The sequence below is a fragment of the Erpetoichthys calabaricus genome, chromosome 16, assembly GCF_900747795.2.
Source record: "Erpetoichthys calabaricus chromosome 16, fErpCal1.3, whole genome shotgun sequence".
NCBI classification, from domain to species: Eukaryota; Metazoa; Chordata; class Cladistia; order Polypteriformes; family Polypteridae; genus Erpetoichthys; species Erpetoichthys calabaricus.
In genome coordinates this window covers 99995288-100012298 of record NC_041409.2, presented here as the reverse complement: position 1 = coordinate 100012298, position 17011 = coordinate 99995288, and the positions used below count along the sequence as shown (strand labels likewise).

General features: G+C 40.6%; 1 protein-coding gene across 2 annotated transcripts in view; it reads right to left on the bottom strand.

Annotated features, from left to right (window-relative positions):
* Positions 1–17011, bottom strand: part of heatr5a (HEAT repeat containing 5a) — a 150260-nt gene that overhangs the window by 47696 nt on the left and 85553 nt on the right. The window contains exons 20-22 of one of the 2 annotated variants that reach the window (XM_051919998.1): positions 16318–16507; positions 10356–10525; positions 8576–8602 (exon numbers count right to left, since the gene is read on the bottom strand). In XM_051919998.1, the coding sequence (XP_051775958.1) occupies positions 8576–8602; positions 10356–10525; positions 16318–16507 (387 nt within the window). The remainder of the gene's footprint in view (positions 1–8575; positions 8603–10355; positions 10526–16317; positions 16508–17011) is intronic. The other variant, XM_028822013.2, reaches the window with a different exon arrangement.

Genomic DNA, 17011 nt, shown 5'->3' with positions numbered 1-17011 from the left:
GAAATCAAAACCAGAAGCATGTGTTGCTGCCATTCCACATATCTGTTAAATCTATCGAATGCTTGTATGCAATGTTCAAAGCAGCAAACATCAAAGTCTCAGCCATTAAATGGTGAAGGCGAAAACAGAGAATTGGGGGTAGTGTTAAGATTAATGAAAGATTTAGAGAGAACTGAGCAATCATTGGCAAACCATCCTGTTCACAGAGGAAAAGAGCAAAATGAAATTTCACTGCCTTGGTCTGAATGGGTTCTTGGGGTTCCTGAGTAAGATGCCATCAAATCGGTGGTCTCCTTCAAGGTTGTGAACACAAACAAGAGAGTGCCAAGTGTTGGGATTAAAATGTTTAGACTCCTTGAATTTCAAAGGACTAAGCTAGATATGCAAATATTTGAGATTAACAAAAGATGCTAAATAAGCAGGGCTCTTGTCAAAAACAATATATAAATATAAATGGATGTATAATGACCCTGTAGTTAGGATATAGCGGGTTGGATAATGGATGGATGGATTGATGTATAAATATTCTGTTCATAAAGGATATTTCAGATAATGGAAACAAGTCGGAGTACAGGAGGCTTGTGGAGGATTTGGTCTTGTGGTCCACAGACAACAACCTGCAACTCAACATCCGTTAAGACAAAAGAGCTGCTGGTGGACTTCCGACATGTCAAGAAGCCCCTAGGACCACCCATCGTTTAAAAGCACGGCCGTGGAAGTGGTGCAGAGCTACAAGTACCCGGGGGTTTACATACACAGCAAACTGGACTGGTCTGACAGCACAGTGGCCAGAGGGGACTCCAGTCTCTTGACGTGTGCAGCAGGCTGCTGGTCATGTTCTACCCGTCCACAGTAGCCTTACATTACAGTCTCCTGGTCAAGCAACCTGAACTCAAAAGAAGCACATGGCCTAAACAGACCTATGAGGAAAGCCATCACAGGGCAAACCATGGACAAACTGGAAACTGTTGTGGATAGGAGGATGGTGGCACAACTGGATGCCATCATAAAAAATACCCTCGGATCCCTTTAACACTTTGAGGGCTGAATATTTTTTCCAAAAAACACAGTTTTCTGAAAAGCACCCAAAGCAATGGTTTCACACAGAAATCAACATAAAACGTTTGTTGCTACATGCTGTGGTCACCAGTTTGTCAGGAAGGCATGCCCGGCTGAAGCCGTATGCAGTCGTAGTGTGTCACGATTGGGTTTGTACCTCTTGTCATTGTAAGTGGCGGTCCTCCCAGGCAAAGCCACTCGAACCTGTTCAGTACTGTGATCAGCTGATGCTGGTACCTCACTTGTCAGCCTTTGAATTTTGATACAAGTCACAGTCCAATTCAGCGATCATATGCAAAACGTGGTCCACGGAGTATTTTAATTTATGCATTTGCTTCCATCTCTCGCCAGAAGTTGATGCCGTTTTCGCGGTTGTTTGCTCCGCACCACTCACACACGCACAGGGAATCTCCGTCAAACCAATGAAGCTAACTAGCAAAGAGTGGAGGCGACAAGGAACTGCCAAAGATCCAAAGCAGACTACCACATCTGTTAAACATGGAGCGGAGGGTACTATGGCATGGGCATCTATGGCTGCCACAGGTCCTGGCACACTTCTCTTCACTGAAGATGTACGCAAACCCCTTAAATGATAGTCTGCAATGTGCACTTTGATCCCGTCTGAACTGTCAGATTTGTAATTGTAAACTGTAGAACACAGGGGTGAATCAAGGTAAAAGGGGTCTTTGTGCCAAACATCACGGCGGACACTGCATATATTTGTTTATGTTTAAGTGCTTTTGTATTGTCAGAGAGTCTTTTAATCTTTCAAATAATAAATTCAAATAAAGGACAACAGATTAATAATAGATGACAATACAACATTCTCAAACCATCATAACCCAATTCAAAGTCTATTTCAGAAGCACAAGGCTTAAGGCAGGAAGCTCATTTTAATGAGCGGCATTTTCTTAAACTGCTCTGCCCTCTAAATAAACTTGCTAGAAATGTTTTTGTCCTCCGTTTGATTAATTAAATGCAACTCTACCTTTCTCCCAGAGATAGTAATGATCCATAAATTCTGTCATATAGGCAGGTAAAGTTAAGAGCCAAAACTATATACAACTGTATATAACAAAAGACTAAGATCTGCATGCCCAGGCCCTCAGAACAATCTAACTGGTGTCACACACGTGCACTTGGGAGGCCAGCTGAGGGCTTAACCGAGGGCAGAAAACAAGAGCAGGTTTTTTGGAAGTGCACTAACCTTTCCTCTCCTTCTCCTACAGATCCCCCAAAGGGAAACCAACATAAAGTACTTCCTGCTTCGCTTGCATCACCACTCCTCCTACCTCAGTCACTTCCGGCTTCAATTATCGGATCCTACCTCTTCCTCCATGGCTATTATTAAAGCCCAGCTCCTCTTCTCTTTAGTTGTCCCTGTTTTGGACGTGGAACCAGACATTGCTCTGGAGCCATTTCTTGAAAGCTTGATTTGTACGCTGTATAATATAGGGGGTGAGTTCCCCAAACCTGTTTTTGCCTTCTTTGTGTTTCATTACACTGGTCAGTTTGGGTTTGGTGTGGCAACGAAAGAGGAAGTGCGAGTGTGAGACACATGAGGAGGAGTAAAGGTGCACAATGATAGAGTCACCTTAAAAGATGGCAAGTATAAAACCAGACAGATGGCGAGAAAGGAGCCTCGAAAATAATGACAGAGTCTAAGAAGGCGGCTTTATGGGAACACACTTGAGAAGAGAAGCGCCAGTGAAGAGAAGTTCAGACACACGGAAACACAGAGGAAAGGTGCTGAAGGTACACGGTGGGCAAGACGTTGCAAATATTTTTTTAAATTATATTATTCCCAGTCTTTGACAGGTACCATGGCTAGTGTATTATTATACTGGTTTCACTTTTGCCAGTAAAGAAAAAGAGCCGTTTTTCCATAATCTGTTTTCTAAAACAAAAACAAAATGAGCTAGTTTTCCATTTTAAATAATAGGTGTTTGAAAATTCAAATGAAATGCCCAAAAATGTCAGCATGTGATGCCCTCCCTCAGGCTTCTCAAGTACAATCACTGGCTTCTGCGGCTCCATAATGGACCCTGAGGAGTGTTGGCTTTTTAGGGGGAAACATTTATAAAACATATTAGCCAGTGGTAACTCAATTAGAAGAAAAGTATAAAGCAGGTACCAAAGTCTCTGAAAAGCTACATTTTTTTATAATGTTGAGTTTATGCAAGCTGAGCGTTTTATCACTAGAATTACCAGAGCCTACGAAAAAACTCGTAGATCCATCCCACCTTGAATCACTTCGCACCTCTCCATCAGCGTCTTTTGTCCTGTAAATGTGTCAATAAGCAGCAAGCAGCCTGCTATCACATCCCCCACCGCCGCACAGTTTTCTCAGCTCAAGTCTGTTTACCTGTGTGTCAGCTGCTTGGAGTTGTACGACACTTTATGTCTACATTTTGTCAATTATTACTAAAACATGAAAAATGTTTGTTTTAACAATGTGTTTACTGTACATAGATTGTTGTAGACACGGAACACACATGAAATGCAGGTGTTCCAAATAACGATATAGTATTTATAAAAGGTGTAATTTTGCTTGACTTCTCACTCTATACAACTCCAAGCAACTGACACGCAGGTAAACAGACTTGAGCTGAGAAAACTGTGCAGCGGTGGGGGATGTGATAGCAGGCTGCTTGTCGACACATTTACAGGACAAAAGACGCTGATGGAGAGGTGCGAAGCGATTTAAGGTGGAGTTTTTTCGTAGGCTCTGGTAATTCTAGTGTTAAATGACTAATGCACTGGTTGATATGCTAAAACAGATGGGGAGTTTTGCACAGATTTATCTTTGTAGGTTATTTGTGATTAGCCAGCATGGAGAATGGCACTGGAACATCACACCAAGACGATGATGTGCTTCTTTATGGTGCATTAAAATTCAACCTGATATTGAGCAGTGTATGAGAATATGAAGTTTCAATTCAGCTTTAGGTGACTTTCACTTCAGGGCAGAGGTAACACCGTGTTGTTTAGAGAAGTGTTTCCCAACCTGTGGGAAGGCAGCAACATCGCAGGTGGGCCATGACAGACCCCAGACGAACCATACCAGCAGTCTGATGATAGCGCTTGATTCACAGTGGCAGCATCTCAGGTGGATGTCAGGAAACCACAGCCAAAACCTCTTCCACCGTTCCAATGAGCACGCTCGACTCACGGCAGAAGCATCAAAGTTTGATTGTGGCCAATCCTGGATGACGTCCCCAACACCATCTTTGACAGCTGTGCTCAATTCATCAGGTAGGAATTGTATTGAAGATTGTGCCTGATTCATCTAATGCTCTGGTGATCGACCCACTTCCTGCCTCTCTAATGCTTTTGCTCGATGAACTGAGTGGGACCACCACACTAACCCCCGTTCAAATGATAGCACTAAAATCTCAGAGAGGATAACCCCCAAGTGGGTCATGAGCATAATAGCATATGAAATATTGGGTCGTGACACCACAAAGGTTGGGGGAGACACTGGTTTAGAGGATGTTGAGGGTTCAGTTTTTGATTTTTAATAAATCTGCAAACCTTCTTTGAAAACATGTTTTCAGTTTGTCATTCTGGGTAAGTGAGCGTAGAATGATGGGCAAAAATGCCAAATTTCACCATTTAAAATTAAAGCTACCATTCAATAAAGTGTGCTGAAAGTGAAGGGGTTTGAATACTTTATGAACTCACTGCATAACTCAATCACCAAAAAAGATAAAAATAGTATAAACATATTTAAAAACATCCAGTGGTAAGAACGTCTGCATTTCTTAAAGAAGTTTCTGTAGTTTGGAGTGTGTTCATACTTTTTGTTTAGGATTAGAGCTATGTGTTCACATCCACATTTTTGAGTCCTTGACTGGTAGTGTCCTTTATAGGCTTAAACCCGTTCGTTGTCCAAAACGATGTGAAGGAGTGTAGTATAGAACATTAGAACACTCTGGACGAGAACAGGCCATTCAGCCCAACAAAGCTCACCAGTCCTGTCCACTTATTTCTCCCAAAAAAACATCCAAGTCGAAATTTGAAAGTCCCTAAAGTCTTACTGTCTACCACACTACTTGGTCGCTTATTCCAAGTGTCTATCGTTCTTTGTGTAAAGAAAAACTTCCTAACATTTGTGCGAAATTTACCCTTCACAAGTTCCCAACTGTGTCCCCATGTTCTTGATGAACTCCTTTTAAAGTCACTGTCTCGATCCACTGGACTAATTAAGTCTCCTCTTAATCTCCTTTTGCTTAAACTGTAAAGGCTCAGCTCTCAAGCATTTATGTTGTTTGTCTTGAGGTTGAATTATTCTGAAGCCTTAACTTTGTTTTTGGTTGCTTGCTATTGTGGTCTTATTTAATTTGTCAAGTAGCTCATGGTGGCTTTTGCTGCAAAAAGGTGCTACATACAGCAAATATCAATTACTTTCCATTACAAAGTCTCAAAAAGCACCCCGTTACTGTAACTTGGAAAACTTGCAAAGGTGAAGAAAAAGCAAAAAACAAATATTTATGTAGTAATTTACTAGTGAACAATTCTGCTTCAGTTAACTGCATTAGAATAAATGCACACAATGGCCAAACCTTACCTCATTTAAAAAAAATATATATATTATTTATTTTGTATATGCATATACATATATACACTAGGAGGCTTCGCCCCCTGCTCGCCAATGTACCTGTGCTACGCACCAGCCACTTCACATCTCTGCTGCTCGCGTATGTGGATTTCACTTTCACCATACAACAAATTCAAAATCTTTTTTGTTTTAAAAATACATTTTGTGTAAAGTGTGATACTTTTGGACGTATGGATTTGTATCCATTATTAGCTGTAGAATTTTTAATACTTCTGATCGTTAACTCTTTCGATTCTATGCTGCATCGCTTCTCCGTGATCATAAATATAAACCTGACCGAATTGTGGTTTCTTCGAAATTAAACTTGTCGTAGCTTTAATTGTTGTGGAACCACAGATTCTCATTGTGTTTGGTCCTGAAATAAAAATGTGGACTACATCGAAGGAAACACACAGATTGAATGACTAAAAATACTGTCCAGAAAAGCTTCTTTAAAGGATGAAACTGAGTACTTTTCATAAACAAATTTAAATGTGGAAAACGTAAAAATTTATAGAAGCTGAGTGAACTGTGTGACAATACACACGAATGAGAAATGATTGTACCGCGTGCGTGGTTGTAAATGTTTGAGAGGAGGGCAGGACTTTTCAAAATCTCTTGTCTCGTGACATTTGAAATTATCTCCGAGAATGTCGCATTGCAGGATTTCCTTTTATAATAGAAAGATATTTTATACACAGCAAATATTCATAGAAAATTATGTGGATAATTCTGTGTATACCTGAAAACCTAAACCTGACTGACAGAAAAAAGTTGCTAACATTTATTACCAGTAGAAAGACAGTAGTACCTCCACATCCAAGGATTCAGTTTACGTTAATTGCGATTTGTTGTGGCCCGAAAATATTAAATGGATAAATCCAGAAATAAACAATTGCTGCAAATCTCAGAGCGTGGGGGTACGCCTAGGTGTCTGAAGTCATTTCTCTGCTCTGATGCATTAAATACAATACAAACCAACATTTAGACTCTGACGCTCTCATTGTCTGCATTAGTTGCCACATTATTGTAGTGTTGCTGTGAAAATAAATTTAATAATGGTCCAGGGCTCCAAAGTACATGTTGGCAGTTCTTCAAAGCCTAAAAGGAGCCGTGAAGTGCTTCCCATCAGTGAAAACAACAAAGAATGGAGAAGCCAGTGAGTACTCACAATAGGTTAGGACATTTTATAAGAAATACGTGTAAAAATGTAATGTAAAAACGTGTTTTACCTCTGGGTGTGTAAAAGATCATTTTATTGCTCCATCATCTCTTGAAAGTTAAGCTAAAATGTTAGAATCACTTTCAATCAATTTTAAAGAGAGAGAGAGGTTAGGAGCACGCGCCATCCACCACATGACAAACCACCTCAGGAGCCCAGATTAGGACCCGAGTGCAGCCATGCAACGGGTGACACCTCAGCACCACACCAGTTCACATGCAGTGGAACAGTGGGAGGTTTTCTATGGTGACTGAGGTGCCCCAGGTTTTCCCTGCAGGTTGGAGGGCCTACTTGCAGGGCTGGAAGCAGATTAACGTCACACCCCTGATGGAGCAATTGCAGGTTAAGGGCTTTGCTCCAGGGCCCAACGAAGTAGAGTCACTTTTGGCGTTTACGGGATTTAAACTGGCTTACCAGTGCAGATCCCTACCTCAGAGCCACCACTCCACCCATTCAATAGAGAGAGAGTACAAATATAATAATGCACAATGTATTATAATGTGCTCTTGGTAATGTCTTATTGTGCTGTCACACACGTGCGAGTAGGAGGCAGCTAAAGGGCCTGAGTAATGGTAATAAAATATCTGACCAGGGGGTGGCGGAGTGTGCCAACTGTCTTTCTCAGTTCCCTACAGACCTTTTCTGGGAAATCCTGCCGACTGCGCCACTGTGATAATAATCAGACCAAGACATTATAAAGGTTTGGGGCAGCCACCCGTATATTGTTTACCCAGCTGCAAAGGTTTGAGTTTTAAGTGCACAATGTGCGTAGAACAGAGTCGAAAAACAGAACTGATTCTCAGACAAAAATGGAGGTTTTAAAGGCCCATACAGGAAGTGACGTCAGCAAAGGGGTCGACACCGGAAGTGATGTCTTCTGAGGCGCCAGAACCTTGCAGGATTTCCAAGAAAAGGTCTGTAGGGAACTGAGAAAGACAGTCAGCGCACTCCGCCACCTCCTGGTCGGATGTTTTATTACCATTACTCAGGCCCTTTAGCTGCCTCCTACTCGCAAGTGTGTGACAGTGTACAATTTATCAATTAAACTATTACAAGTGTGTATGTAAATGACTGACATACTGGGCTCGCTACTATCTGCGGTTTCAGGCATCTGTGGCAGGTCTTGGAGCGAGTCAGATACAAATACTCTACTGTATTTAGAACTGTTAGTCACCGTCACAGATTTTTTTTTTTTGGTTTAAAAAACGTAGCAACTCATTTGTTCCTCTCTTGCTTTGGGGGTGATGAACAATAGCTACCTGACATAAAATCCCTTCTGCAATGTTACATCATCAGCAAGGCTTTCAGATTTCATGACTCAGGGCCGTGTCAGAAAACATATTCCAGATGGTAAACCACACCACCTGTTTCACTAACCCAAGACTGGCTGAATTATACTTAACTGCTCACCAAACCAGATGGAATGTCTGGTCTATAAGAGACTCCACACCAAAGGAAAATTCTTCACGGTAATCTTAACATATTTTCTTTACAGTTGCTGCTGACCATTTCAAATATGACTGTAAGCGTGTTCCCTTAACACTACCCCCAGTAAGAAGTACAGAAATGGAAGTTCATGCACCACTTGATATGGGTCATGTTAGTTTAAAAAGAAAGATAACAAAGGGAGTAAAAGATAAGAAAAAGCAGTTGCAAGGGAAAGTCCATGGTGAAGCTGCAAAGGTTAGACCTACCAAAACAGATTTATCCCATAAGATCTCCTGCACAAAAGAGCAAATGATAAACAGATCACAACAATTGGAAAAACGAGGGACACAAATACCCCAAAGTCAGGATGTCAGCAAGAAATCACTGTGTACACAATCTTAAAAAGTAAAGTAAAATGTTTCATTGCAAGAGTGCAGAACCAGTGTTGGGATGCCAAAGTGCATTGGCCATTCATCCTTAATAAGCTCAGAAAAGTAATTTAATTAAAACAATTACCGTATATACTCACATATAAGTAAAATCGATCATAAAATCAGACCCCGACTTGTACGCCCGTTCAAAAATGAGAATTTCTTTTTGCATCTTCTTGCCTCCTCTAATCTCACACCAGTTTCTCAGATTCGTCGAATTTTGTGGCAGCGGCTCAGTTACCAATTTCTTTCGCCACTTCAACGACGTTTATTTTAAAACCAGCTTCCTATTTTGTTCTGATCGTAGATAAGGGATGCACTTACGATAAAAGTGTACGAGGGTGTGAGATACAAAAAGCACAAAACAGTGCAAACGTCGCTTTGGAAAAGTGCGGGTATCACCGTGTGGTGACGTGGGCACAATAGAGAGAGAGAGAGAAGTGAGGAGCACACGCTGATACAGCGCATTGCTGCACCCATACAGAAAGAAAAGGCCGTGTGCTCTGTGGTTCCTCTCTCAGGTGAGCGGTAGCATATCGTAATCTCTTGGACCAATAGCGTGAGTTTTCCGCATTCGACTTATACAACCGACATTATAAAAAAACAGAAATTATACAATAAAATCAAGTCCTGACTTATCCGTGAGTATATACGGTAATTCTAATGACAATTCACTGGAAACATTCACCTATCCAAAACATTATTAGTTTAAGGGTAAGAATGAATTTATCCTTTTTAAAACAAACACTTTTTGTTTTTAAGGTGCCTTTTGTAAGAAAATTAAACTTCCAAAGATTATCATTATTTTTTTTTTTTTTTAAGGATTTCACTTAAAAAGGAGGAGGAAGGTACAATGCTTTCAACAGCAAGAATTTGAAAAGCTTTATCAAAATTGAAAACAAACAAGAAAATAACAAAAGGTTTAATTGTTACGTCATGTTAAGTGCACCCTAGAGCAGGCTAAACTTAATGCAAGGTATGATAAAGAAATACACAACCTTTAAAATGAACTTAAATACAGTCATGCACCAATTTAAAGACAACCGAGTTGAAGCCATTTGTATTTACGGCCGAGGGCCGTTGGAAAACCATGGGGTAATAATTACTAAAAATTGTTAAAGCCAGCAGCAGTGACAAATCTTTCATTGCTGCTATCACTATGACTCACGGAGGGCCCTTTAAGGTTTCTTTTGATCGGCGCTGATTCTAATGTATTTGGCCCACACCACCCTCTCTCACACGAGTGTTTCTCAATCTTTATAGACCTGCCACCCAGTTTTGTCTTTTTAAATTCATTAATGACCCACTACCGGCCAAACAGCCCGTCCCAAATGGAGCCTTAACTTGCTTTATGACTGTATTTTGAAAAACAGCAGTTACCTTGATGTGGACATGTTTTAGTTAACGGGTCACCTGATAACTACAACTTAAGATACAAGAAACATAATCCTGTTACTATGAAATATATACTAAAGTTTAGATCTCTGCTCTTTAAGTAGCTAATGAAATAAACTAAAGGAAAGGTACAGTATAAAAATGAAAACAATATCGAAAAAAAACTGATTTCTACTTCAATAAAAAATAAGTGAAAACGCCTCCTAATAAGCCAACTTACACAAAGGCTGGGTACAAGATTGGTGAGGTTAACATGCCGAGGAGCAAACATGTGAAGCTGCTGCAAGCAGGAGATTGCTTGGGCCTGGACTAAGCAGTCGGGGTTATCCTGCATCACTGCACAACCAACGAGACAGGATTTCCTTAGTGCAGATATGGATGAGCTGCCACCTAAAAAAGCAAACACATGACACATAAATTGAATTCAGAGTCACGCTAAGGTCCATTAGGACCATGTGCATTCACTGTATGCCGGCTGTCAGAGAAGTCTGCCACAAGTACACCTAAAATCAATAGCAGTAACATCATACTGATCTTTAAGAATTCAGAGGACAACAAATGAGTTGCTTATTGACCTTTCCAGCTTCCACACATCACAATCCTACATCAAGTCATGTTACTAAGTGTCTACTCGCACAAACTGACTTGAAGGGTAAGTTTCCAGATTTTTCCTAAATTAACCACTATTAAATCTTCATTAAAAAAAAAAAAGATTTGGAACTGAACGTTATTCTTATTTATTAACGTATGTTAAATTTATAGTCCTCTGTAATTTTAACAATTGTTAAATATCACTATTTTAAAAAAGGCACAACCTCAAAGAAAAACTCAGAGCATTCATAAGTATTAAGTTTATTTGCATGCTCATAGCATTCACCAAGCGAATGAAATACTTCAGTTATGCTATTAACTGTCTCCTGTAGTGAGTGCTAGGGATCTGTGCTAGCAATCAGAAGGTTGCCGGTCCGAATCCCATAAGCGCCAGAAGCGACTCCACTACGTTGGGCCCATGAGCAACCTACAATTGCTCCGTCCCGGGTATGACGTTAATCTGCATCCAGCCCTGCAAGCAGGCCCCCCAACTTGCAGGGAAAACTTGGGAGTTGGGTGGCAGGATTGGCACTCCAGCCACTGTAAAAAAAACCTCACACTGTTCAGTGTGGTGCTGAGGTGTCACCCATTGCACGGCTGTACTTGGATCTCAATCTGGATGGCTTGCCGTGTGGTGGGTCCAGCAACGTGCTATAATCAGAGTATGCGCCCAACCTCTCCTCTCTGTAGTGAAGTGTGGATAACAGAGTCGAACATAATTTTGTCCTTAAATTCAGACAGGTATTATTTTGGTAATTCTGCTAATTTCTACACTTTCTAGTTCATGCAGGTTCCGCTGTACAGCACCCACAAGATCAGAGCTTATCTGACAGAATATACAGCACAAATTCTGGTGCAGGCTTTGGTTTTGTTGCCTCCTGACTACTGTGAATCACTTCTGGCAGGAGTACCCGCATGGGCTATCAAGGCGCTCCAGAATGCAGTGGTCCATCTTGTATTTAACCAGCTGACATGGGCACATATCACTCCTCTCTTCATGTCACTAAATTGGCTCTCTGCAGCAGCACGCATTAAGTTCAACTCCCTGATGCCTGCCTACAGAGGAGTCAGTGGCTCAGCACCTGAGTACCATATATACTCGGGTATAAGTCGGGTCTTGAAACACGAAAAACCGATCATAAAAATCAGACCCCGACTTATACGCCCATTCAAAAATGCGACAATTTAAATTTTGCTTCCTCCAATCTCGCACCAGTCTGAAGGTATTATCATTGATATGGACCTAACCTTCTAGTCTTTCTATTTCCACACCAGTACACCCTGCTCATGTTAAACTGCTGCTGCAGCTGTGGTGGTAGTCCACGTTACTGGTAACAATGCTCATTGTCTGCGTTTTCAGATGTTACGTATTTTTTCCCTATTGTTATGGTGTTTTCAGTTTCTATGTGTTCTATGGATACAGTTATCTTGCCCTGGGAGTAAAAGTCTTACACTCAAGTTTTGAGTTTTGCTCAGCTTTGTATTTTTTGTTAATGTTCTGAAAGTTTTGTTAACTTTGTATTTTCAGTCCACTATTTTTTGTATTAAAGTTTGCTTTTGTAAATAAAGCTATCTGCTAAAAAATTCTTATAAAATTGACACCTTTTATTAATTTATCCTTATTGGTAAAATACCAAATGTATTACAACCGTTTATAAATTTGATGAAAATTCTGCATATTTTTTATAGTGTTACTAATAATATTCACCTATGTTAAGATAACCAAGCCTAGAAGAAAAGCTGGCAAAGAGGAGTGAGAATCAGTCAAGACTGTAATTTGATCATTGCTTCACTGCGGCCAACTCATCATAGCTGACATATCTTGGTATACAGTAATCCTCCGCTCTATCACAGTTCAGCTATCGCATCCCTGCTATATTCCGGAAAAATTCAATAAGTATATCCTACCTGTAGTGCACTTTGCAGCATTTCATAACAAAGCATACGGTTTTCAGCAGACAAAGAGTTTCGCGTTGCAGCACCCAGATGATTTCTTACAAAGCCCATTATTGGCTGAAAGAGGAGACTCAACCAATCAAAGCAGATTTTATTCTCTTGGGCTCTGATTAGCTGCTGCTAACGTGGTGTAATCTCGCAAGAACAGCAAGCGTGGGTCCCCAATGAACTGCGTACCTTGCTTGTGGTCCCACTTTTGTGAGCTTTTCATTTGTTTTAAGCCCTACAATGGCTCCCAAACATCCTGCATCTTGTAAGCCTTCTTGTAGCAGTGAGCCTAAGCACCAGAGGAAGACCTTGACCATACAGGAGAAGGTAAAACTGATGATGATGATGATCATTATGTTACTCATATCTTTAGCCCAACATCTGTGTATCATGTGTGTATCCAAAGTGTGTTTTAATAAGTTTACATGTGTTTAAATCGTGTGGGAGGGGTATTTTAAGGCTTAAACTATAAAAAAAAAAAAAGTGGTCTTTCTATATCGCGGATTTTCACCTATCACAGGTGGGTATGGAACGTAACTTCCGCGATAGGTGGAGGATCACTGTATTTTGATACTTTTTTAGTTTATTTATACTGAGGTACATCTATGTTTCCATGTTTTGTTTCAAGTTATTTGGCTAATTTCTGGTAAGAATCTTAACCAGAAAAAGAATATTTGAGCACCAACCGGGTGCATGGCATCACTACACTGGTTACCTGTGTCCTTTAGAATTGATTTTACTAATGGGTATAGAACTTTTTAAATAATCTTGCCCTGTCCCCCTACATTCCAAGTCGTAACTTTAGATCTTCTAATAGCGTTCTGCTTACTATTCCAAAAGCTAAGGTTAAAAGAAGTGGTGAAGCGGCCTTTCGCTGTTATATGTTACCAATAGAGAGATACATCTGGCTAACATTATGGATCATATCAAAAAAAAAATTCCTAAAACCCCCCCTTTCACTTTGAGTTTCTCAGAGCTACATTTCAATTGTGCTCCTAATAGGCTGCATATGCACAGAATTATCATACTGCTCATGGAGTTGTAATCTTTACTAATCTCTGCTTTTCTCTGCTTTATTTTGTATTTTGTCTGTGGTGGCATTTTGCACCACCAATATCTGATCAAGGGACTGTGCAGGGACGGTGCCTGCAGTGCTCAGTTTGTATACAAGACCCAGTGCATCAGATTCTCTAAGACAGAACCTAGAAACAATCAGGAATGAATTAAGAACATTAAAGGAGGGTAGAATGCCCACTAGGGGCTGGCTGGTCTTCCGATTTTGAACCCCTGCAGATTTTGTGTTTTTTTTTTTCCCCTCTACGTTATGTGAAGTTTTTTTTTGCTTTTTCTGTCCTTCCAGCCACCTGAGTTATTATCATAACTCACCTTTAGAAACTTAGAGTACATTACTATATACTAGACATTAAGCCCGTTACAATAACGGGCGCTAGAACAGTAGTCCATAAACATTAGTAGGAACAGTCTATATTAAATGGCAAGGGACCTTTTACCTCACTAAATTTTTTCCGTAAAATGCCTGTAATTTTCTCTGACAGTAATACTGGCTTTGCTATCCGTAATATGCGTTTAATTTTCTGTCACAACAGTGGGCAATCAGCAGATTCTCCCCAGCAACTGATGTAATGTGCGTGAAAATAAATCTACTTGTACTTTACACTTCACCGGGCCAAGCTTCTTAATCGCAAATCTGACATCCTCAGAGTGAACACTTGCACAACAATGGGGAAGCTGGTCTCCGCGTCTCAGTACCCGATTGGATTTTTCGTGTTTTCTGTTTTAGGTCTTACCTCATTTACCGAAATCCGATTGGATCTGCCACGTGATATTTTATATGTCCCGCCCTCTCTGTCTTGTGTGACGCGTCAGGCGGCCTTTGAAGCATCACACCGTGCCCTGCGCATGCGCACTTCACCAGAAGACACACACACACACGGACACTGGACACACACACGGGTTTCATTAAAGAGGAAAAGGACTCCACTAATCTACTAATTAGTACCACAAAAAATTAGTACCACCACAAAAACGAAGGAGCTTGTTGTTGAGTTTAGAAAATACAAAGCTGACATCCAGCCACTCATCATTGGCGGGGTCTGATTGGAGAGGGTCCGGGTGTTTAGGTTTCTGGGCATTGAGCTGATCTGGAGGGCCAACACCAAGGAGCTGCTGAAGAAGGCGCAGCAGAGACTATATTTTCTGAGAATCCTCATGAAGCACCATCTCCCCAAAAATCTGCTCCTTGCCTTTTATCACTGTTCCATGGAGAGTGTGCTCGCATACGGACTGTGTGTGAGTGGTAAGGCAGCTGCACCTCCTCAGAAAGGAAAGCGCTCCACAGGGTCGTCAGGACAACGGAGAGAACAAGTGGTTGTACCCTCCCCACTCTGGAACAAATCTACACCTCCTGATGCCGCAAAAAAGCAACAGACATTTCCCAGGATTCATCACATCCTGGTCATTGCTTCTTCCAGCTTTTGCCATCGGGCAAGAAATACAGAGCAATGAAAACCAGGAGAAACTGCCTTAAAAATAGCTTTTATCCAAAAGCAATCATGGCTCTGAACTCAGAATCAAACTGCTCCGTATCATTCTCTAAATGTGTAATATAAACCTTACGTTAACCAGTGCAATTTGTATATATAACAAGTGAAATTTGTATATTTTGTAAAGTACTTTTATTATTTCAGTTTGTTATTTTTTTCCTCTTCTTGTCTTTTTAACTCTTATGCCTCACACTGAGTCGACTGCACCTTCAATTACATTGTTCCTTTGTAAAAGTGACAATGACAATAAAGATCTATCTATCTAATTGAATATCTATATGAGCCCAAATCAATTTATATTTTGTTATTATTCTCAGATAATTGAATTTGTTTTTCTTTTCTTATATTTACTTCTTTGACATTAGGTGAAGCAAATAAATGATGTTGTTATGCTTTGTTGGTAAACACACGTAGCTCAATGGATGTGTAGTATAAAAGATTAAATTCAGCTGCATTAATGAATTAATTCAAAATATTACCAGTCTTCTAACAGATCATAAAACATTTTGAAGGACAAGCCTTATTTCACTCAAAGCAACTTCCAGATCCCAAACGCATATCACTGTCCTTTGCATATTCATCAACATGTTCACTTGTAGATGAATCGACCTGCTCAAGGTATTGAGGTGGCACATTTGTGATATGCAGTTCAGTAGTTCGGCCGCTAGAAGGAAATTCAGTCAGTCTGTCATTTTCTAACACACTTAGTCCTAAGCCAGGTTGTGGGGGGGGTACTGGAGCCAACCCCAGCTAGCACGGGGCACAAGACAGGAACAAACTGTGGACAGGGCACCAAGTCCATCGCAGAGCAAGCAAGCGCACACACACGGGCCAATTTAGGATTGCCAATCCACCTAACCTGCAAATCTTTGGACTGTGGGAGGAAACCCACACAGACAAGGGGAGAACATGCAAACTCCACACAGGGAGGACACGGAACACAAACCCTGGCCTTGTTACTGCGAGGCAGCAGCGCTACCACTACACCACCGTGCTGCCCCCTAGAAGGAAATTCTGCTTGTCAAATAGCGACGACACAACATACACAAGTATAGTGCATTAATGACTACAAAAGTACTGTACCTTGTAGTTCTGGTCCAAGTGCAGTAATAAGTGCATTTAGGCAGCGGCCAAGGCTCTGATGAACTTCTACATGAGTAGGAGGCACTGTTAACAGCAGCAGTAAAACAAGTGCAAAGGTCTGCTCCATGTGGATATGGTATAACTGCCCACCAGTGTCTATGAGGAGTGACAGAGAGTGCAATGCCCACATCTATAATACAATGTAACACATTTCAGCACAAATAGAAATTAACTAAATCAGATCTTGAAACTTATAAATGTTTTTATTAAAAAAAGGTAAGAGTTTTACAAACGAAGAAAAATCTGAATCTTTGTAATTTAGACCTGTTGAAAACCTTTGTGACTGTCACAGTATAACAAGACAGCTAAAGATACTTCATAAACAAGAGGACACAAAGCAAAATGCACTGGGTGTCAAATACCTTAAATACTCAGTAAATACAGAATAAACTAATCAAAGCTGGAGTTGCCAACGGAGTCCATAATCAACAATGTTTAAAGTCCACACAGGCCATGAACACAACAGTAAATCTACATACAGTAGTGCCATTCCACATTGGTCTGTATTTCATGGCACATGACACTTGCAGAACGAACTATAGACAAATATCTGTTTTGTTTTTACAAATGAAGCAAAGGCAAAGTGATATGCTGAGGACTATAATGGGAGTCACTGGTGTGGATTTAAATAAAA